The sequence below is a fragment of the Nycticebus coucang genome, unplaced genomic scaffold (assembly GCF_027406575.1).
Source record: "Nycticebus coucang isolate mNycCou1 unplaced genomic scaffold, mNycCou1.pri scaffold_49, whole genome shotgun sequence".
In the NCBI taxonomy this organism is placed as follows: domain Eukaryota; kingdom Metazoa; phylum Chordata; class Mammalia; order Primates; family Lorisidae; genus Nycticebus; species Nycticebus coucang.
The window spans coordinates 945,337-968,742 of record NW_026515580.1 but is presented as its reverse complement, the minus strand read 5'-3'; the positions used below and the strand labels follow the sequence as shown (position 1 = coordinate 968,742).

Genomic DNA, 23,406 nt, shown 5'->3' with positions numbered 1-23,406 from the left:
ATGATTTAATGATAAAAATTGTGGCATATCTACATCTTTGATAGACTATAAAATGAATTAATCTTCACAAAGGATATCTAATCGCAGTACATTAAGTAAAAATAGAGCAATATTAAGCCAGACTAAGTACTCTGACATTCAATTAACACATGTTGAATAATGTTGATTAGAACTATGGAAATACAATTTTGAGAGACCTAAAAATATGCCAATATGAGAATTTTCTAACATTTGTTTTCTTCTCTTTCTTTTTGTGAATCAATTATCTTATTCAAGAAAAAAATTTATGCAGAAAGTATAAAGAAAATTTTTTTCCTTTTATTTAATTTTTAATTAAAACCAGAACTTTATACATTTGCAGGATACAATGTGATGACTTGATATACAATGTGGAATGCTTAAATCAAACTGATTAACATAACCATCACCTCACTTACTTTTTTTTTTTTGTAGTAAGACATTTATAATTTATAGGATCTCACCTAATGTGCACAATTCAAGGATATATTTCAAAATAACTAAGGGTAAATTATAAATGTAACCATACTCTTGCCTCAGCCTCCTGAGTGGCTGGGACTACAGGCGTACACCACCATTAAGCCCAGCTAGAGGTAATAAATATCATAATGACAATGGGCTGTTTGAAGGAATGAAGAGGAGGGCTGTGTCTTCTCCAGGATGGACCATGTGGGATGAGTCCGACCATGTGATTGAAAGAAGGCCCAGACATTCTGGAAGGAAGAGGGAGGGACCCTAGGATGGGAGCCCATTTTTCATCATCAAAAGACATCCTGAAGGCATGGTCTTGGGTTTGAATCAAGGAAAATTTAATCAGGGACATGGTCAAGAAGAGCCATTCAGATTTGAAATAAAGACATCAGAATGAAAAGTCAGCAGGACTAGATGAATTTGAAAGAGGTTTGGAGACAGAATTTGCAGAGCTGGGGATCAACTGGATCTCAGGATAGGATAGAGAGAAGAGATTAGAGATTCCTCATTTTTGTGAACCAGATGAGTGTTACTACTTTAGGTGTTATGTCGAGTAGTCTTAAGCCAAAATTTGAGCCTAATAAAATGGCAACATAGAATTAGAGTCAGTGATTCTGGATTAGGATGAAAATAAATGGTATGTGGAGAGTCTGTGACCACCATGATGTCCTATAAAAGCATCTGATTTACACCGGAGGTACAGCCACAGGACTGCCCTTGGTGCTGCCATGCCTACAGCTGAGATTTGTGGACATGCTACTTTTCAGCACAAGGTCAGTGAAAATGCAGAAAGTATTGTTCCTTTTTCACACACCCAGACTGTACCCCATGTTGGCAGCCTGTGCTTCAATGAGTCCCTTCATCTCTAGATTTGGTTCTTTATGAAAATTGTTTTAGAGAAAAATAAAAAAAAAAAAACATAAAACTTATCATCTTAACCCTTTTAAATGTACCATTCAGTAGTGTTAATACTGTTAAGTCCTCCAGAATATTTTTGTTTTGCAAAACTTCATACCCCTTATATTCTATAAATCTGACTGCTTTAGATAACTGATATAAGTGGAATCATACAGTTTTTTGTCTGTTCATCACTGGCCTATTTCATTTAGCTTAATGTTGAAAATTCATCCAGGCTATAGCATGAGACAGGTTTCCTTCCCTTTTAAAACTAAATATTATTGCATTGTATGTATATACTATATTTTTTTTCCATTCATCTGTGGATGGACATTTAGGTTGTTTCCATGTGCTGTTTAATGTGAATAATGCTCTGTAAACATGGGTATGTAAATATATATTTGAGATCCTGCTTTCAGTATTTTTGGATGGAGTCAGAAATGGTGTTGCTGGATCGTATGAGAATTTTGTGAGGGACCACTGTACAGTTTCCCACAGCAGATGCACCATTTTTTCATTCCCACCAACGGTCCATAGGGTTCTAATTTCTCTACAACCATGGCAACACTTGGAATTTCCTGTTTGTTTGTTCTTATAGGAGCCATCCTAATAAGTGTGAGATAATCGTCACTGTGGCCTTGATTTGACACGTGATGTTGAGCCCCTCTTCATCTTTCCATATACTTATTCATCATTTGTAGATCATCTTTGGAAACATGTCTGTTCAAGTGATTTTTCCATTTCATAATAAGGTTATTTGTGTTTTTGTTGTTGATGTTGTTTATACAGGGCAGACATAAATTCTGTGTGAAATTTACTACATTAAACTATATTAAATTGCACAGGAATGTAATGTCCACCTGTATATGATTTTAAAATATTTTATCTCATTCTATAAATTCTCTTTTCATTTTGTTGACCATGTCCCATGACGTACAGACATTTTAAATTTGGATGTTGCCCCTAATTTTGATTTTGTTTGGTGGGCTTTTGGTGTCATATCCAGGAATTCATTGCCAATGTGAATCAACATCAGCCTGCTGGTTATAGTCTCATTTTTACCTGAATGTGAGACATTAACTCAAAATTCTAAAGCACACTCTAGGGAGAGAAGTTAGAGTTGTCTGCATTAGAAATTTGTGACAGTCAATTTGGTACCATGCTCACTGCCAGGGAAGGTGCTAGAAAGACGGAATCGTGGGAGGTCAGTGCAGATTTGAGCAGGCTGGTGGGAAGCGCTTGTGCATCTCCACCACAAAGCAGGGACCCAAATATCAGGTATGTTGGATTTCAGTAAGACAATTCATTTCACCTGATGCCTTTTCAGCATTTGTGGAAGTTGGAGGTTATGAGAGTTTTACAGAGAAGTACATGAATGCCATCACGTCCATAGCAGAAGAGGACAACCTGACAATCGGCGCCAGCTGCTACACTCTTTCGGCGGACTCCTTCCACTTATTCCGAGATCCTGCCATGGCGGATGTTCCGTGTCTTGGAATGATACTCAGAGCACCCATTACAGCTCCGTGGTACTGGTGCATGGATAGGGTGAAGTGTGTGTGTGCATGCACACATGTGCGGGCATGCATTTGTTTATGCTGTTCTTTCTTGTAGAAAAAAATTTAGTTTCTATTTTGTACACATACGTCAGTTAAAGACTCAACCATTTCTACGTGGCTTTTTTTAAAAAATAAAATATAGCTGCCTGGTACCTCACTCTGTACCCTATTTCTTGTCTCTCGGATGCAGACACTTTCAGCTCTTTCAATTAGGTTTTTGACATTTATTTCTATTTTCTAAATCCCTGTGCTCAGTGTGTGGTTTGTGACCATCAGCAAGGACGTCACCTTGAAGATCATTAGGAATAAACACTTTCAGAACCTATGACTCTGTCCAGAACCATAGAATCAGAATTTGCTCCTTAACTTGATCCTCAAGTGAGTCAAATAAGTGCTGGTGTTGCTGCCCCTTTTTTTCCAGTTTTAGGATTTCTCTGCTGGCTTCTCTTGGTGAGCCGTGAGGGCTCAGCTCTCTTACAACCTTCCAGTCTCACTTCCACACGAGCACATCTCCTGCCTCCCACCCTCTTGATGTATCTGCATCAGAATTTTGTGACTTCTTCAATGAAATTCACAAAGAGCCACATAACATGATCTGTTTTTGTGTGTGTCTGTTTGTTTGTTTTCTTTTAGCTTTTTAGAATATTTTCCATGGTATGTATACTCCCTAATTTTTGGTTTTAAATTTTCTTACTAATTTTTAATCATTAAACAGCACACCCTACAAGTATTTCCCTTAATAGTTGTAAGCACACCAAGTACTCCACAAACCCTTTTGCTCATTTTCTCCGGGAGCCTCTGTCCTCTCAGAGCCTGGCAGGGTTTCCTCTCTGTTTTGTGCCCTGCTCTGCCCACAATCCCATCACTACTGTCTTTGGGAAGCCTTTTGTCTCACTCTTGAGTTAAATCTCCTTTTCAGCATCCCATGTGATTTCTTTTTCTTGGTTTATTCCCTCTTTGGGGGCAATCAATACATCTAGTATTTTTCTGAGATCAGTGTTATCACGGGAGGTCAATTTATCGTGGATTTGCATATTTGAGAATGTCTTCATTCTAACATTTCCTTGATAGATAATTTAGTCATTTACACATTTCTAGCTTAGGAAGAATTTTTCCAAAGTCATACATTCATTGTATTCTGAATTCATCTGTTAACAGATTAGAATCCAAAATGATTCTTGATCCTTTAGATATGACTGCTATTTTCTCTCTGGAAGTTTTTCCTTTGTCATGAGAATTCTGAAATTTCACCACTATTGTGTGGATCTATTTTTGTCCCTTGCAATGAGCAACTGTGAGCCTGTTCAACCTGGTAATCGATGTCTTAGAAATTTGGGGGAGGGCGGTGCCTGTGGCTCAGTTGGTAAGGCACCAGCCCCATATACCGACGGTGGCGGGTTCAAGCCCAGCCCCAGCTGAACTGCAACAAAAAAATAGCCAGGCGTTGTGGCGGGCACCTGTAGTCCCAGCTACTCGGGAGGCTGAGGCAAGAGAATCGCTTAAGCCCAGGAGTTGGAGGTTGCTGTGAGCTGTGTGAGGCCACGGCACTCTACCGAGGGCCATAAAGTGAGACTCTGTCTCTACAAAAAAAAAAAAGAAAAAAGAAAATTTGGGGGAATTTTTTCTTTGATTTTTTTTTCCATTTTGTTTACTTCTTGGGACCTTCTATTTAGTGGTAGACTCAGCTGTCCTCTGGTGTCTATACCATTTGTCCCCATTTTTATCTCTTGGTCATTTTACTCTGCTTTCTAGGACCCTTCTTTAACTGTATCCTTGTTTTACTGCTTTTGTTTTTATAACTTTAGAGACCTCATTTTTTGTTTACTGACTATTCATTTTGATAATCTGGATTTATTTTCTTTTATTTTAAATTATTTTCTCTCTGAAGAGTATCTGTGAACTTGAAGCTTATAATTTCACAATTGTTAGCCAGAACCATAGCCAGAGCTTTATTTTCTGTATGTAATCAACTGCTTTTCAAAAAAAAAAAAAAAATGCAGGCTCAGCACCCGTAGCACAGTGGTTGTGGCACCAGCCACATACACAAAGGCTGGCTGGTTTGAACTCAGCCCAGGCCTGCTAAAACAACCATGACAACTACAAGAAAAAATAGCCAGGTATTGTGGCGGGCACCAATAGTCCCAGGTACTTGGGAGGCTGAGGCAAGAGAATCACTGAAGCCCAAGAGTTTGAGGCTGCTCTGAGTTGTGACACCATGGCACTCCACTGAGGGCAACATAGTGAGACTCTGTCTCAAAAAAAAAAAAAAAAGCATCATTTTACCATTAACCTGTGGAACCATCTCTACTATCTATAATTCATCCCAGACAACCTGACTTGCATCCTGTAAGTGGCCCTGTGTTCACCTTAGTTCTGATGCCCAGCCCAGCTTGCCTGCCAGCAGGGCTCCCCTGCTCCCCTGCAGCTTGTGTTTTATCTCCACGTACCTGCTTCCAGCCCTCAGCCTTAAAATACCATCTGCTTCCTCAGCACTGAATTGATAACCACTGCTGTCCTTGATGACTCTCCAAGGACAATCAAGCAGAAAAAGCATTTCTATTATTTTGATAGTCCTTGAGAAGAAAAAATATCAAGAAGTTATGTCATTATGGGTAGAAGTCCTACATTGCTGCAAAATTCTTACTTAAGAGATTGTATAATTTAAGTAGGGTTATGAAATGATATGCATTCTTTTCCCCAGGACTGTCATATTTGAATCATGATTGATGAGGTTCTCAGAATATTCTGAAGAAATCTAGGAATGACTGTCTCACTGTTCTGTTCTAATGGCTACCTGACCATGGTGTTTCCATGACAAGTTGTTAATGTCCCATGGAGACAACTGCCCCGTAACAAGGAAAAGGCATTGATGAAAGGCATTGATGATGCCTCCGTGTATTACAGACATAATTTAAACACATAATTTATGGTGGAATCAGAAGTCACAACTTTGTACCTGGAAGGGCACATTACCATTATTGAGTTGCTGCCTGGGAGCTGTGAGCATATTTTAATAGTAGCTAATGTGTACTGACATCTATGTACCAAGGGTCCTACATACATTATTCCAGATATTCAGAAGTCCTTGCAGTAGGGAATCCTATTTTAGGGATGAGAAACCAGATTCAATTGCCTTTTATTTTCTACTAGCCATGACATCATTCTCATTGTCATGTTAAACTCTGAAAAGAGATACTTTTTGAAATCATCCTCTGGTTGTTCATGAGTGTTTTCCTGGCAGGTTATCATGCAACACCGTCTGTGCAGCAAGGACATGTCCCACGTGAAGGCCGCTTGCATCATGTGTTTTTACCTGAAGCTGCTGCCCATGTTTCTCATCGTGATGCCAGGGATGATCAGCCACATTCTGTACACAGGTGAGCCCTGAATCCATATGGCCTGTCTTTGTTCTATGCTTGGATTCTGAGATGAGTTTTTAAGATGCAATAAAATCGTTACAAACTAGAAAATCCATTCTGGATGGAAGGAAAGGAAGAATTCTTAGTGAAAGTAATAACTTGCGTGGCAGGTGGGAGGCAGGGAAATTTGGCACAGTTGCCGCTTTGCTCCCTTATCCCACAAGCCTGTCTTATTGTGGATATTTGATTCCGTGAATACTGTTTGTGAGTGGCGTGGACTGAGGAAGCACAGAATGTGAGACATAGGCCGCTGGAAGTTGGAGTAGATTTGAGCTAATTTGAGTTGGGTGAGTGGTAGTGGTTGGGTTTGATGACGTCTTGGACTGAGAAGGGCTTTGAGATGTGCTGTCATATCTTAGTCGCTCTGAGGCAGCTGGAGAACTGAGTCTAATTTCATTGCTTTGGAATTGGGCTGTTTGTGGTATGTGAATTTCTGAGTCATCTGAGGGTAACTTCTAGTGCTGAAAGTCTTCCTAAAATATACACTTTCTTTTGTCATTATAAAGAGTGCTGAGAGTGTAACCAAATCTTACTAGGCTAATAGAGAATTCATTTTTCCTACAGAAATCCATGGGGTAAGACTCCATGGATTTCATGTTTTCTCAGCGGGGCACATTAGTTTATTTCACTGAACTCTAACTGAGACAAACACATCAAGAGACCAGAATCCCTTCTCATTGCAGCCTCACGGTGTGGTTTATAACAGGAAGGAAGGTGTAGCCATCCAAGTAGGGAACAGCTAAAGAAATCATTGTATATTTCTTTTCTGGAAAGTTGCACAGAAGAGACTGAAGAATATCTCAAAACTTGGGAAATTGCTGAGGTTATTATGTTACATGTAAAAAGAAGGCTACAAAATAGTATCTCAACCATTACCATAGTTATGCACAAAAGATAATTCTCTGGGAAAAAGGATTAGAAAGGAATATAGAAAATAAGCTCATAACATAAACTGTTATTATCCTGGATCTTACTTTATCAACTTTCCATATCTCTTGTTATGATACTTTGTGTTTTCTCTTTGCAGTTTTGGCCAGGGGTGGGTTTGAACCTGCCACCTCTGGCATATGGGGCCGGTGTCCTACTCTTTTGAGCCACAGACGCCACCCTTGTTATGATACTTTTTAAACAACCTAAAAGCACCTCAAGCAAACAAACAAAAAACCCCCAATGTCTTATGCAATTGCTGGTGACGTAAGGCATCATCACACACCAGGTACTCAGCCTGATTGGCCACTACAAGGGACACCTCCTCTCAGATGTAGGCAAAACATACTGGGCTGAATATGACCAGACAGAGGACTTAACTTCCTGTGCATCCATGGAATGTGTTGCTACCGAAGGAATTTCTTCACTTGCTATTTTTCTGGAGGATGGGATCAGCGTCCTCTGTTTGCTCTCATGGTGTGGCTGGGCCACATCCCAAGAGAAAGCCCCGCCCCATGGGACAGCTCAAGGAGAGCTGCAGAGATGAGATGCTATAAGCTCTTGTTCTAGGCAAAGCAGCAACAGACCTATGGTATGGACTTCAAAGTTCAATCTCCAATTTTAAGGCAAATGTCTTTCCTTCCCCATGATCTATTGAAGTTACCGATTTGTTCAGCTGTTGTGATTTGTGCCTGTCTGGACTTCACTGAACTCACCCTTGAATCCTTCCTCAGATAAGGTGGCCCATGTGGTGCCTTCTGAATGTGTGTAAGACTGTGGCACTGAAGTCGGCTGTACCAACTATCCCTACGCAATCATGGTGCTGGAACTGCTACCTGCAGGTAGGAAACGTCTCTGCTGAGATGGCCTTGGAGGGCTTCATGTGTGGAACTTCAGGAAGGGCTGTGGTATAGTTCTTGGTAATTCTGACATCCATTAATTCATATCTGTGCATCAGACATTTTGTGAGCACCTTACATAGGCTACAAGCCCTTTGCAAAGATTGGAGATTTCATAGACAAACCAGATATATTTCCTGTCAGAAGACACCTTCCTTACTTCTACAGATTCAAGATTATCTTCCAAGGCAATTAAAAACAGTGAAATGATCTGCTGGTCAATAAAAGAGTTTAATGGCCATAAAATTATAAATGCAGGGGCTAGAGGATAACTATTTATTCTGCCTTTCTTGGACTAGAGGTATTCAAATATTATATTTCAATCTATTTAATATACGACCACTTATTGAGTGCCTATCATGTGCCATGTATTGCTCTTGCACTTAGAAAATATCAGTAAAATAGGTACAAAGCCCCTGTCCTTAAGAGTTCACATTTTAGCATTTTGAAATAGCAAATAAATAACACATATAATTTAAGTACATTGTTAGGATTCCAGAAGGATTTCCTACTGAAGTGAACAGAAGCAGCGTCAGGTACAGAGCTCAGGACTGACCAGAAAATCTCATCAGAGGTTGGCTAATATCTGTGACCTTTCCTTCACAATGATATAGATGAGCTTCATCAGTAGGAAGGAGGCGGGAGTCACTGGCATGAATACCCCCATCCACTGTCTGTCAGGGAGGTTTAGAGCCTACTTGGCAGAGGAAACCAGTTCAAAACTCTTGTCTTTGCCCCTGCAGAGACTTCTTTAGCAGAAAAACTTACTCACCTTCTTCCTTTCCAGTTATCTAAGGCTTTAGGAACCCAAGAGTTCCTTCCCCAAATAATATGCTAAAACATGGTTTCTATTCTTCTAAAACTTGTTGCAGGGGATGATCTCTAAGTTTATACTGAAGACTAAAATTCTATACTGGATTATTCTGGGATCATTAGGAAATATGCAGGAACCTCCACATGCTGATGTAGATGGGTAAGGACATTAATTAATGTTCCAGATGACATGTTTAAATGGCTCTCCTGTTGAGCAAGGCCCTCATGGAGCATGGTGTCCAGTAACTAACAAAGCCCCTCCTGCCTCCAGTACTGCGTAGCCTGATGCCGTCTGTCATGCTGGCTCTCTCATGAGCTCCCTGACCTCTATCTTCAACAGCGCCAGCATCCTCTTCATCATGGACATCTACACCAAGGTGCGGAAACAGGCATCAGAGAGAGAGCTTTTGATAGCTGGAAGGTGAGGGAACCCTGGTTTCTCCCTAGAATCCTCTGGAGAAGTGCATATGTCTACATGGTCTAAAACTCCCTTGTTAATGACTTTGGTGAAAGTAAGCATAGAGCCCTAAAGTGAAGGAGGGATCAATAGAGCATTTTTAACTCAGCATATGTCTTTCCAGATACCAAAATTTAGGCCACACATTTAAATGGGACAATTTATATTTCATACTTGAAAGTGTCTCCAATTATCTCTTATTTCTCTCCTTCCTCATACTATTCCCCATCCACATCTTCATGTAACTCCATCAGTATATTAATGGTGTGTAAAATTCCATCCTCCTCTGATAGGTTAATGTGTTATCTCTAGCAGTTCCAGGTGCATCACATGGAGGTAATAGATTAGGATATCCAAACACTGACATGATTGCATTCCTTAAGCAGTGGACCATTTTAGAAAGGGACAGACCCATGGAGGGGGCTAATTCCAAGGCACTTCTGGGAGAGTTCCCTCCATGCAGGGGTTCCTGAGCACCCAGTGGTCCTTGAAGACAGAGAGCTTGAAGAAAATAAGCAGAAAGAAAGTATAGTCTTCTTTCTTCCCTTTATACTTTCTGAGTGGAACCCATATTGTCATAGAATTTTCTAACATTTTAAACATCAAAGTGTAATGTTCAGAAATATAGTGTAATATTCAGAAGTGCAATATTCAGAAGTAATGAGTTCACTTTCTTTCAATGTGGTATCTCATCACAGTAATATATTAGAATTTATCTACTCTACTCATGGACATCTGACTTGATCACTTTTGTTAATGTCTGTTGGTGAACATTGGCACACATTTCTACTGAGTAGATTGTTACAAATGTGCATGTATTACACACTTAGCCTTTTAAAATTTAGCCATTCTTTTTAGAAAGGACTGTAAGAAGAGACCTTAAAAAAAATCGTGACTCTTGCAAAACGTGGTACAATTGATGGTGATGATGATTCTCAATGTTGGAGGGGCTTTAAAATGTTTGCACGTAGGATCTATTAGGTATAGAGTATAAATGTCTGTGTTGAGCACCTGGGGCTGGGCTCAAACCCACCACCCTCAGCATATGGGGACAGCACCCTACTTCTTGAGCCACAGGCACTGCCCCGTAGTATAAATGTCTTAACACAACAATTAAGTAAATGAGGTGAGGGATATACTAACTAGTGTGACATAAGCACTCCAAATTGTATATGAAATAAGCACTTTGTACCCCATAAATGCATTAATGTATACATGATCTATGTGTTTATGACTTAATTCAAAAACTAAAATGGTTGACAAGAGCCTTCTGATACTTACCTTCTTCACAATAAAGAAGTAAAATACGAGTGGCGGATGCCTGTAGTCCCAGCTGCTCGGGAGGCTGAGGCAGGAGAATCGCAAAAGCCCAAGAGCTGGAGGTTGCTGTGAGTCCTGCGATGTCGCAGCACTCTACTGAGCGTGGTAAAGTGAGACTCTGTCTCTACAAAACAAACAAACAAAAAAAAAAAAAGAAGTAAAATACGAAATAGATCACAATTTGAATAGGTGACCCAAGAGAAAATTGACAGGAAAATTCTAAAGCAAGGAAGGAGAGAAAAGGAAGGCAGCCTGCATTACCAGGACTTGCCACGAACCAAGAGAAGCTTCCTGATGAGAAGTGAAGTGAAGCCAACCACACACAGCCTATATTCCTGCCATGAACTCTTACAATTCAAGACACAGGAGAGCCTCTTGCTTGACCTTTCTGGGCAATGAACCTCAAACAGGGAGGTGCCTGGAGACCATGTGAAGGCATTGCTTCACAGGGGAAACACACGATGGCTCCCACATCCACCCCCCAGTCCTAGAGAGCTACAGCACAGTGCCAATGTGAGAGCCCAGACCCCACTGAACTAAGCCTATCCCTGGAGCCAAACAGCCCCTCCATCTCCACATCACTGGAGCCCCATCTACATCCCCCACCCATATTTCCTGCTGCTCTTGTTTGCTGCCATCAGAGCCAAAGGGCAAACCATTCTGCACCCAGCAGAAGAGCTATTGCACATTTTGTGCTCCTCCCCCTTGAGTTGTTGCTACTGCTGGTTGCCAACACTGTGGCCAAGGTAGGAGCAACTGAAAGCAACACTGTTTCCTCCAGAAGTGGGGCTGCTGCACACTTTTAAGAGCTCTGAGGTCAAACTCCTTCATCCATGGCAGCCACCCGAGGCCAAATCACATGTCCCCAGCTTCCTGCTTCCATCTGTTGTCAGTGAAAGCAGCCCTGCCCCTAACATCATCACGGGCACAGTTGTTTCGTGTACTGGTAACATTTGAGTCCTTTCTTTTCTTAAGAATGTATACAGTCAAGAAGCTTGATTTTGTTTGGAAAATCAACAAAAGGCAACAGGAATGAGTTCAAAAACTAAAGTACAACAAACATGCCTATAATAACTTATGTTTAATATCTACAAGATTTTATTTTCTTGCCAGGATATTTATTCTTGCAACAATTGTCATAAGCATCCTGTGGGTCCCACAAGTACAGGCATCTCAAAATGGACAACTGATCCATTACACACCAGCAATGGCTAGTTACCTTGGATCTCCAGTTGCAGCTGTCTTCCTGCTCGCCGTCTTCTGTAAAAGAATCAACGAACAAGTAAGTGGAAACTGAAAAAGCCTTCTCCCCTATGGAGTGGGGAAAATATTGTTTGTTCCACTGCATTCTTGATACCCTATCTATATAAATCATAGCCCATCTCAATTTCTGTTGAAGTCAGCCACAATTACTGAACCTCACTAAAGGATAAAAATACAGTACACATTCATAGTACAGTGTCTATATTTCTTAAAACATATTGTGTATGTGAATTTGCCAGTGCTGAGGAGCACAGATTTAGGAAACAGACTATCACAGTCCAATCATGGCTGTACTACCTAATAGTATCATGATCTGAAGCAAATTACTTGGCTTTGTAAAATGAAGATAAAGAGAGTGTCTATGGTATTGTGGGCTACTGTGACGATTAAATGAGATAGTACGTGAAATGCTTAGAGGAAAACCCTTAGTAAGGGTTAAAAATATGTTAATTTCCATTATGAAACATGAGCACCACATGTGTGATCAACTATAGTGGACCATGTACATTCAATCCCTTACTTGTTCCTAGGTTATTAGCCTTATTATTAAGATTTTGCACATGAGGATCAGATGCAGAGATGTCACTAACAAAATTCTTTCCACGTATTACTTAATATTAGTAAGTAAAGTCATGGGATTCAGACTCGGGTGTTCCTTACTCCAAAGTTCATATTATTATATTAATATCCAGACAATACCATTTTCCTAAAGCATGGCATCTTGAACAAAGGAAGAGGGGCGTATCTTTCCACCTCTATCAATGCCTCAGGGAAAATGAATGCTTTCCATTGTCCAGAGCTTAATAGAACTCAAAACTACCTAATATCAGTTTTACAAATTGTGTAACATAATTCATAGTTCTATTTAATTTGTAAAATAAATTATAATTCCCATATATGTGTGTATATGTATAGGCCTGCATATATGTACACACATATATATATATATATATATATTAATATGTGTGTGTGTCAAGAAAATTTCATCTTGAGTCAGTATAGACAGTAGTTTCCTGGAATTAGAGAATCAACATTGCAGTAGTATTGCCCCAGTAATAAACACATATGTTTGCAATTTTCTCTGTTTTGATAACTTTGTGTTCAATGTCAGCCATTTGTTGCTTCTTCACTGAGGATGCAGGCAAGGTGATAATTATGACTTCCTTGAATGAGTTTCTGATCTTTTCTAAACACTCCTATTTTGTTCTTTGTTCTTTTGCAGGGAGCATTCCGGGGCCTAATCACTGGACTTGTGATGGGCTTTATTCATATGATCACAGAGTTTTCCTATAGAACAGGGAGCTGCCTGGCTACCAGTGACTGTCCCAACATTATCTGTGGAGTGCACTATCGGTACTTTGCCACCATTCTCTTCTCTGGGACCACCGTGGATGCTCTGGGAATTTCTCTATTAACAAAACCCATTCGTGACGTACATGTGAGTGATAAGTAATGGACTTATGCTCATTTAAAAAATAAGGGTTTGTTGCCTTCTAAAGTTGCTGCTAGTATACGACTCCCAGGCAATGTATTCATTGTAACACTACAGTGAGAATAGCAATGAGAGATTATCATCCAGTCCTTCAAACAAACAACCATTTGCACCTAATATGTGCAAACCAGCAGGGAAATAGGAAGTAAGATGTTAGGAAATGAGTGTCATACTTCTAAAATCTCACAGTGCTTTCAGGAGATAAATGTACACCATTTTTAAAATAGGATGTGGGGAAGAGAAGGACAACTGTTGTCTAAAGACTTCACTGCAGAACTGTCACTGGGTTGTGCCTATTTTGGATGAGGAGGAGGTTGTATACAGCATGAACACGGGTATAGAGAGAGAAGAAAAAAAAACACACAGCATAAGGTGGAGGGACAGAGAAAGCGGAGTAATGAGAAGCATTTTTTTTTTTTTTGCAGTTTTTGTCCAGGGCTGGGTTTGAACCCATGACCTCGGTGTATGGGGCTGACACCCTACTTTTTTGAGCCACAGGTGCCACCCATGAGAAGCATTTTTGTCTTTAAAATTGACAATATTTTTAATATGAATTAAATATAGTGTTGGTAAAGATGTGGAGAAATTCCCATAGTCCAGAACTGTGGATGAGTGACTAAGCTTTATAATTTACAGGAACGCAATTGAATAGTATTTATCTATTTCAAAATTTCTATACCTTAAGAGTCAGCAATCTTACTTTCAGGAGCTTATTATGTACAAATTATTTACAAGTACTAATATATATATTTATTTACATAAATACATACAAAATATATCCATACACACTCATATATAAATACATACATATATAAATACATATACATACATACACACTCACATATATGTATATATGTATGCATATATATGGTTTTCTCTGTAAAAGTTTAAAAATGGAAAAAAGTGGGAAAATCCAAACTTCATCATGAAAAGCCTGAGTACACAATAATAATGTATTGAATATTATGTGTCTGCATAAAATATGAGGAGACAAGCAGAAAAATATGTACAGAATAATATAATATTGTAGAGTTGTGCATTTGTACTAAATTACATGTAGATAGATACATGTTTGTCCAACCATAGAATAAAGTCTTAAAGCATACACTCCTGAAATTTTCTACAAAAAGTATCTCAGTAGAAAGGGGCACTGGAGGGCCCTTGTAGAGATTAATCATTTTAAAAATAGAAATACAGCCTATTTTTTCTTCCATCCCATTACCTTGAGTCCTTGTGAATCCTTGTAGTTTAGATGTATTTCTTGGAGGTGGTAAATAATTGGGTTGTGTTATTTCATCCATTCAGCCAGTCTTTTAAGTGCTGCCTTCAGACCATTAAAACTGACTTTTAGGGCGGCGCCTGTGGCTCAAGGAGGAGAGCGCCGGTCCCAAATGCCGGAGGTGGCAGGTTCAAACCTAGCCCTGGCCAAAAACCACAAAAAAAAAAAAAAAAAAAACAAAAGAAGAAGAAAAAAAACCCTGACTTTTAGTGTTGATATTTTGGAGACTGTTCTTTTCAAAATGTTAGATGATATCTTACAGTTTTGTATTCTCTTTGATACTATTGTTTTTGAAGAGCTATGAGCTATAACTTGTGCTTGTTTTTACACTTTTTGGTAGCTATCGTGCTGTTGTATGTTAATGAACTTTTGAGCATTTCATGTAGGGTGGTTCTAATATTAACAAATGCCCTCAGTCTTTGTGTGTTTGGGAACAACATTATATGTACTTAACTTATATAACTTAGTTTAACATGACACAATACCCTTGGCTAGCAGTTATCCTGTTTAAGGACACTAAAAATAAGATCCATTCCTTAATTGTTTGTAAAGCTTCTCTTGAGAAGCCTGCAATTAGTCTAATGGGTTTTCCTTTGTAAGTTATTTGATGTTTTGGAACACTACTCATGAAAGTCTCTCCTTTGTGTTAATTCTGGCCAGTGTTATGATGAATCACATGCCTTGATGGTTCCCTTTTGCAATGAGTCTCCTAGGTATTCTTTGGACTTTTGTCTTTTCTTTATGTCTAAATGTCTTGCAAGATGAGGCAATTTTTGCAATTATTCTCTTAAATAGGTTTTCAAAGTCTTGTGTTTAGTCTTCTTTATTCTCAGAGATGCCTGTGGGTCTTACATTTGGTCATTTTATATATGTGCAATCCCATATTTCTCTTAGACTTTCTTCGTTTCTCTTGATTCTTTGTTATTTTGACTGATTTAGTTCATTAGAAAGACTTGTCTTCAAGCTCTGCAATTCTTTCTTCTGCTTGGTGTAATCCACTCTTAACATTTGCATTGGGTTTTATATTTCTCTAAATGAGTTTTTATTTCTGGAAGTTACTTTGTTTTAATGTATCTATTTCTTCAATAAGCTTTTTTTAAAAATGTTTTCACTAGTTTCTTTGAATTTGTTTTCCATTTTCTCTTGAAAGTCATTGAGAATCCTTATAACTCATGCTTGGAATTTTTTTTTTATATGACATTTTCCTATTTTTATTTTGGTTGGAATTCACTGCTAGAGAGATGTTGTGCTCCTTTAAGGGTGCCCTTTCATACTGATTCTCCCTATCCCAGAATTCTTGCACTGAATTCCTTCTATTCCCCCCCCATTTGGCTGGAAACAGGTTTGAACGCACCACTTCCAGTGTATAAGGCTGGCGCCCTACTCCTTAGAGCCACAGGTGCCACCCACTGAATTCCTTTTAATTGGTAGCAACTGCCTCTTTTTGTTTTTGAATTTTCTTTTGTTTAGATGTTTTTCTCCCCCTTACTCATAAGGATATGTCTGTAGCATAATTTGGGAAAGAACCTTTGGCTTTGCTTGTGAGTACTTAAAAGGTGGTCTAGATTCTGAATGAACACCTTGGTTACAAATATCCTTCATGTGGTGGTTTTCTAAATTTCCAGTTAAATGTAGACTATGGTCGTAGTCTGCTATGTACATGAGCAATCCTATCTCCTTTTGACAAGGACATTTGGAGTCTTTGAAATCCTTTATCTTTCCCCAGCCCTACAGTCTCTTAACAATGTGAATTGTATTGGAATGGTAGGTTTAATCTCTATGACAGTATGAACTGCTTTCAGGTGAGAGCCATCCAAGCTCTGTATGATTGACTCAGTAAATACTGTTTGGGGCTGTATAAGTCATTCTCCTTGCCACTCGGTGGTGACTTCAGGAAATAGCCAGCTGCAGTTTTGTTTTGGGGGACCTTTGAGGGGCTCTGACACTTCAGGAGAAGCACTCCAATGCCCAAGGCAGTCAGTGGAGCCCTGGATCTCCCAGGGGAATACTTTGGTGGAAAAGGGAGGCTGGCTGGGATTGGGTGGGGTGAGTCTTGCTTCAGTCTCCACAAAGGTGGGCATAAAAGCTGTCCTGGCAGGGATTAAAGGACAAATCTGAGGCCACTAGGGAAAGCCACCATGGAGTGGCTGAAATGGACCCACCAAGCCTAAAAGTCTGCTCACAGAGAAGAACCCCTCTGCGATTCATAGTCTGGCAAAAGCAGACTTTTGAATCCACAATTGCCCCAAGGTCTCCTTCCAATATCTGTCCACAAGCAGCAGAGCAAAATAGCTGAGCTCACCAGCAATGGTGTCACAGGCTGGGATTTCTCTACCCAGGATTTTGCCCAGTGCTGAAAGATTGGCTTCCATGTGAGGGGAGGGGGGCACTGTGAGTGTGCTGGGGTTCGGACCCACACTACACTCTCCTTTCAATTCTTCCCTGAGCTCCCTTTCCTCCTAATATTAGTTCAAAAATGTCCATTCTATTCCTTCAAGAATCTAGATTGAATCCTGGGCATATGGGATTTGGCCTGGGGGACTACCCCTGGTCCTCCAAGTTCAATTACTCACCATGCCACAGAGATATTTACTGTTTCCAAGTTGCACATGGAGTGCTCAAGAAGGCTTAATGCCCCTCCATGTGGGTGTATACCTTGATTTGCTGAAGTAGCCAGGCAAGCAACACCAGGGAGGGCTGGCAGACAGGGATCTCATAGTCCAAGCACCACTTGGTCCACTGACAAGTCCATAATAGGAAAAGTATGAGCCCCCACTTTCTGTGGAAGCCTCACTGTAGGGAATATACCAACCAGAGGGGAAGCAGCTGCCCCAGAGACCAGGTCAATTGTCTTTTGGGGAACATGTGCCACTCAGAAACAGTAGGAAGGAGAGGAGACACAGAGGAAAGAGTCTGCATGGAAGTGGTCTGGCATACTGATCCTCTTTGATTTTATTCCAAGTAGGCATCCTGCTTAGGATGTCTTAGCTCTTGGATTACACAGTTACCCTGAGCTCCACAAGTCCATTGTGGCCACCACATTCTGGAAATGCAATGGGAAATGTTTCTGGTGGGACCAGTAACATGAACATCAGTAGCTCCCTGGGGAGCACAAAGACACACAATAGGTAGGGACACACCATGGCATCCATCATCTCAACTCAGGTTTGTGTTGATCGGGGACACTGGCCACCTAGTGCTCTGTTTTCAAGAAGCTCCTCATTTGCTGGCAGGGGCTTTTGGGCTTTTGGGGATGGAGAAGCTCTCCAGCAGGTCTGTAGCCATTAGTCTGCCAGAGATGTGAGTGGAGGAGAAACAGACCCCACGTATCCTTTCCAAAGGACTCCATGTGTCTGGGGCGTTGATTTCTGCCAAAATATTGCTCCTTACTGTTTGTTTCCACAATATCTTCCCACAGATTCTTCAGTAGGATCTGGCACTTTTCCCTTAGAATTATATGTTTTGTTTTGTTTTGTTTTTTAATCTAAAAAGTTTCCTTTCTGGGACGTTCTGGTGATCTATGTCTCTAGTTATCCATCTTTCCCTCCTCCTTCTCCTTCACTGACTGAATTGTGGATTCAAAAGCCCACTGATTCTAGGAACAATTTTCCTAGAATGACCCAGTGCTGGTGTGATTAATTGTGCCTAATGCCATGTCTTGAATCTGTGGCCAAAATATGACAAAGTATATGATAGCACAAATTCTATTGTATTAAAATTATATTTACAGAAAAAATTACAAGTATAAAGCTACAAGTATAAAGTATAAAGCTTAAGTACATAGCCTTATGTACTTTTATAATGTTGTGCACCAGCAGCACTATTTCCTATGTTATTATTATCCATTAAATAATATTATCCATTATATAATGCATTATTATCCATTAAAAAATAACACTCCATTCTTCTCTACTTCCAGCCCCTGGCTCTTGAATTCTCTATTCTATGTTCCTCATCTGAGTATAACCATACAAAAATTGTCATTTCATATCTTGTATCTTTCAATTAACATAACATTTTTAAGATTCAACTGTGTCAGTTTGAGGATCAAATAAAAAAATATCATTGCTAAAGCCAATGTCAAGGAGCTTTTCCTCTGATATTTTTGTTTGTTTTGCTGATTTTTTTTTTTGGGGGGAGAGTGTTTCTTGAAAAAGTTTACAGTTTGGGGTGGCTCCTATGGTTCAGTGAGTAGGGTGCCAGCTCCACAAACCAAGGGTGGTGTGTTCGATCCTGGCCCCAGCCAAACTGCAACAAAAAATAGCCAGGCGTTGTGGCAGGGACCTGTAGTCCCAGCTAATTGGGAGTCAGGCAAGAGAATCGCCTAAGCCCAAGAGCTGGAGATTGCTGTGAACTGTGATATCAAAGCACTGTACTGAGGACAACAAAGTGAGACTCTGTCTCTAAAAAAAAAAGTAAAGAAAGAAGGAAGGGAGGGAGGGAGGGAGGGAGGAAGGAAGGAAGGAAGGAAGGAAGGAAGGAAGGAAGGAAGGTTAGTTTACAGAGTCTTACATTTAAATCTTCCACTTTGGATTGATTTTTATGTATGGCATAAGAGGAGAGTCAAATTTCTTTCTTTTTTGGAGGGTTCTTTGGTTTTTGGTTTTGGTGGGGGGGGGGTTGCATTTAGCTATCCAATTTCCACAACTCAAATTACTAAAAAGACTATCCTTTCCCCATTGGGTATTCTTAGAGTCATTGTTGAAAAATAGTTGATGAAACATAAGTAGATTTATTATTGGTCTCTCTATTCTGTTCCACTGTTCTATATCTTTTATAGCAATATCATATGTTTTCATTTCTACAATATTGTAATATAGTAATAAATAAGGAAATGTGATGCCTTCAACTTTGTTCCACTTTTTTAAATTTTTTAATCAATGAATAATAATTATATATGTTTACAGGGCACACTGTGATGTTTTAATATATGTGTGCATTGTGGAATGATTATATCAAGCTAATTAGGATAGCAATGACCTTGCATACTAGCCAAGAACAGAAAGACAAGTCCTGCATCATCTCACTTATATGAAGAAGCTAAAAAATCAAAACTCATAAAAGCAGAGAGCAGAATGGTGGTTACCAGAGGCTGTCATGGGGGTGGCTGAGCAGGGAGAGTGATCACAAGAGTACAAAATTTCAGTTATGAGGAATACCATGTTTTTTTGCATTTTTTTACTGGGGTTGGGTTTGAACCCGCCACCTCCTGTGTATGGGGTCAGTGCCCTACTCCTTTGAGCCACAGGTACCACCCAGGAATACCTTTTTGAGATGAATTGCACAGTAGGGTGACTATAGTTAATCTTGTAATATACATCTCAAAATTACGAAGAGAATAGATTTTAAATGTTCCTACCATCTTTGTTCTTAATTGCTCAAGATGGCTTTAGCTGGAAAGGCATGGTGGCTTATACCTATAATCCTAGGACTCTGGGAGGCCAAGGTGAGTGGATTGCTTAAGCTCATGAGTTCAAGACTAGCCTGAGAAAGACCCAGATCCTGTCTCTACTAAAAATAGAAAAAACAGCCAGCATCAAGGTGAACACCTGTATTCTCAGCTATTGGGGAGGTTGAGGCAAGAGGATCACTTGAGCCCAAGAGAATGAGTTTACTGTGAGCTATGACATCACAGCTCTCAACCCAGGGTGACAGAGTGAGGCTCTCGTCTCTAAAAAAAAAAAAAAAAAAAAAAAAAATCCTTCAGATGTTGAGAGTCTTTTGTAGTATCATATAAATAGTAGGATATATCAATAACCAATATAAATAGTAGGAAATATCAATAACCAACTTTTAACAATGCATAGATCATCAACACAGAAAATCAATAAGAAAACATTGAACTTGAATGTTTTCATGTCTACACTTCAGACCAAAGGGACCTAATAGACATATCCCGAACATTGCCTCCTACAACAACAGAATGTGTTCTTATCAAAATCACATGCAACAGTCTCCAGGGTAGATAATATGTGAAGCCACAAAACAAATCTTAACAAATTTAAGAAGATTGAAGTCACATCATGCATCTTGTCCAACCACAACAATATAAAACTAAAAATCAGTAACAGAAGAAACTGGACAATTTACAAACATGGAAATTAAGACCCTCCTCAATAACCAATGGTTTAAAAAAGAAATAGAAGGGTAAATTGAAAACCATTTTGAGATAAATAGAAATGGAATTGCAAAAAACTAAAATTTATAGGATGCTATACCCACAGTTCTAAAAGGGATTATAGCAATAAAATTCTACATTAAAAAAGGGAAAGATTTCAAATAAACATCCTGTTACACATCAAAAAAGCTAGAAAAAGCACAACCTAGGCCCAAAGTTAGTAGAAGGAAAAATAATAAATATCAGAGAAAATATAAATAAAATAAGACTAAAATAAACAATAGAAAAGATCAAGAAAACAAAGGTTTTCTTTTTAAGATAAAAAATACTGATGAATCTTAAGCTAGGCTAAGAAAAAAACAAAGAGGACTCAAATAAAATCAGAAATGAAAGAGAAGACATTATGAATGATACCACAGAAATGTAAAGGATCATAGGAAACGTCAATGAACAATTACACATTAATGAATTGAATAACCTAGAAGAAATGAATAGATTCCTATAAAGACAAGCCTACCAAGACTAAATTATGAAGAAACACGAAATATGACTGGCCCAATAATGATGATGGAGATTTAATAAACAATCAAAAAGCTCCTATTTAAAAAAAGCCCAAAGCAAGTCACAGTGGCTGGTACCAGCAGCCTGGCGAAAGAAAACCATTACATACAAAGGGAAGTTATATTAGAATAACTGCAGATCTCTCTGCTGAAACTTTTTAAGCCAGAAGAGGGTGGTCATCGACTTGTAATCTCCTAAAGCAAAATAACTTTCAAACCAGGATCTTGTATCCAGCTAAACTGAGTTTCATTTATGATGGAGAAATTAAATACTTCAATGACATTCGTATGTTGAAAAAATTTGCCATAAGTAAACCAGCTCTTCAGGATATTCTCAGACCTATCCTCCACAATGACCAACCAAATCCTATACTTCAAAAATAAACTCACTCAGAAACTTCGGATCAAACTCCAATTTCCACACTGGCAAAAGGATTACAAATGTCCACAGAACCTTTGAAAAACTCGATACCCAAAATTCCAACAGACTTATCAATATTCTCCATTAATGTGAATGGCTTAAACTGTCCTCTAAAGAGGCATAGGTTAGCTGACTGGATACAAAAAGTCAAGCCAGATATTTGCTGTATACAAGAGTCATATCTTAACTTAAAAGACAAATACAGACACAGGGTGAATGGATGGTCATCCATATTTCAGGCAAATAGTAATCAGAAAAAAGTAGGTGTTGCAATTTTATTTGCAGATACAATAGGCTTTAAACCAACAAAAGTAAGGAAGGACAAGAATGGTCACTTCATATTTGTTAAGGGTAATACTCAATATGATGAGATTTCAAGTATTAATAGCTATAAACCCAACCAGAATGCACCTCAATATATAAGAGAAACTCTAACTGACATGAACAACTTGAATTCCACCAGGTCCATAATAGTCGGAGATTTCAACACTCCTTTGGCAGTGTTGGATCGATCCTCCAGCAAGAAGCTGAGCAAAGAAATTTTAGATTTAAACCTAACCATCCAATATTTAGATTTAGCAGACATCTACAGAACATTTCATCCAACAAAACTGAATACACATACTTCTCATCAGCCCATGGAACTTACAACATAATTGACCACATCTTAGGTCACATGTCTAACCTCAGTAAATTTAAAGGAATAGATTTTATTCCTTGCATCTTCTTGGACCACAATGGAATAAAACTTGAGATGAGTAACAACAGGAATCTTCACACTCATACAAAAACATGGAAGTTAAATAACCTTATGCTGAATGATAGCTGGATCAGAGACGAGATTAAGAAAGAAATCGCCAATTTTTTGGAACAAAACGACAATGAAGACACAAACTATCAGAACCTCTGGGACACCGCAAATGCAGTTCTAAGAGGGAAATTTATAGCACTGCAAGGCTTCCTCAAGAGAACGGAAAGAGAGGAACATAACAATTTAATGGGACATCTCAAGCAGCTGGAAAATGAAGAACATTCCAACCCTAAACCCAGTAGAAGAAAAGAAATAACCAAAATTAGAGCAGAATTAAATGAAATTGAAAACAAAAGGATAATACAACAAATCAATAAATCAAAAAGCTGGCTTTTTGAAAAGGTCAATAAAATAGATAAACCTCTGGCCAACCTACTCAGAAAAAAAAAAAAAAACAGTAAAATCTCAAATCTCATCAGTCAGAAACGACAAAGACGAAATAAAAACAGACTCCTCAGAAATCAAAAAAATCCTTAATATTACAAGAAACTTTATTCTCAGAAATATGACAATCTGAAGGAAATTGACCAATACTTGGAAGCATGGCACCTTCCAAGTCTTAGCCAGAATCAAGTGGAAATACTGAACAGGCACATATCAAGTCAGAAATAGGATCAACTATACAAAACCTCCCTAAAAAGAAAAGCCCAGGACTAGATGGTTTCACATCAGAATTCTACCA

At 39.0% G+C, this 23,406-nt stretch overlaps 1 protein-coding gene across 2 annotated transcripts in view; it reads left to right on the top strand.

The window, feature by feature from the left end:
- Positions 1–354: 354 nt before the first annotated feature.
- The window catches only part of LOC128579371 (solute carrier family 5 member 4-like), a 51,757-nt gene continuing 28,705 nt past the window's right edge, over positions 355–23,406 (top strand). Inside the window, exons 1-8 of one of the 2 annotated variants that reach the window (XM_053581503.1) lie at positions 355–1,262; positions 2,714–2,915; positions 6,187–6,322; positions 8,026–8,133; positions 9,063–9,163; positions 9,344–9,424; positions 11,894–12,062; positions 13,266–13,481. In XM_053581503.1, coding sequence (XP_053437478.1) covers positions 8,038–8,133; positions 9,063–9,163; positions 9,344–9,424; positions 11,894–12,062; positions 13,266–13,481 — 663 coding nt within the window. In that variant the 5' untranslated portion in view covers positions 355–1,262; positions 2,714–2,915; positions 6,187–6,322; positions 8,026–8,037. Of the gene's footprint in view, positions 1,263–2,713; positions 2,916–4,583; positions 6,323–8,025; positions 8,134–9,062; positions 9,164–9,343; positions 9,425–11,893; positions 12,063–13,265; positions 13,482–23,406 lie in introns of those variants that run through there. The other variant, XM_053581504.1, reaches the window with a different exon arrangement.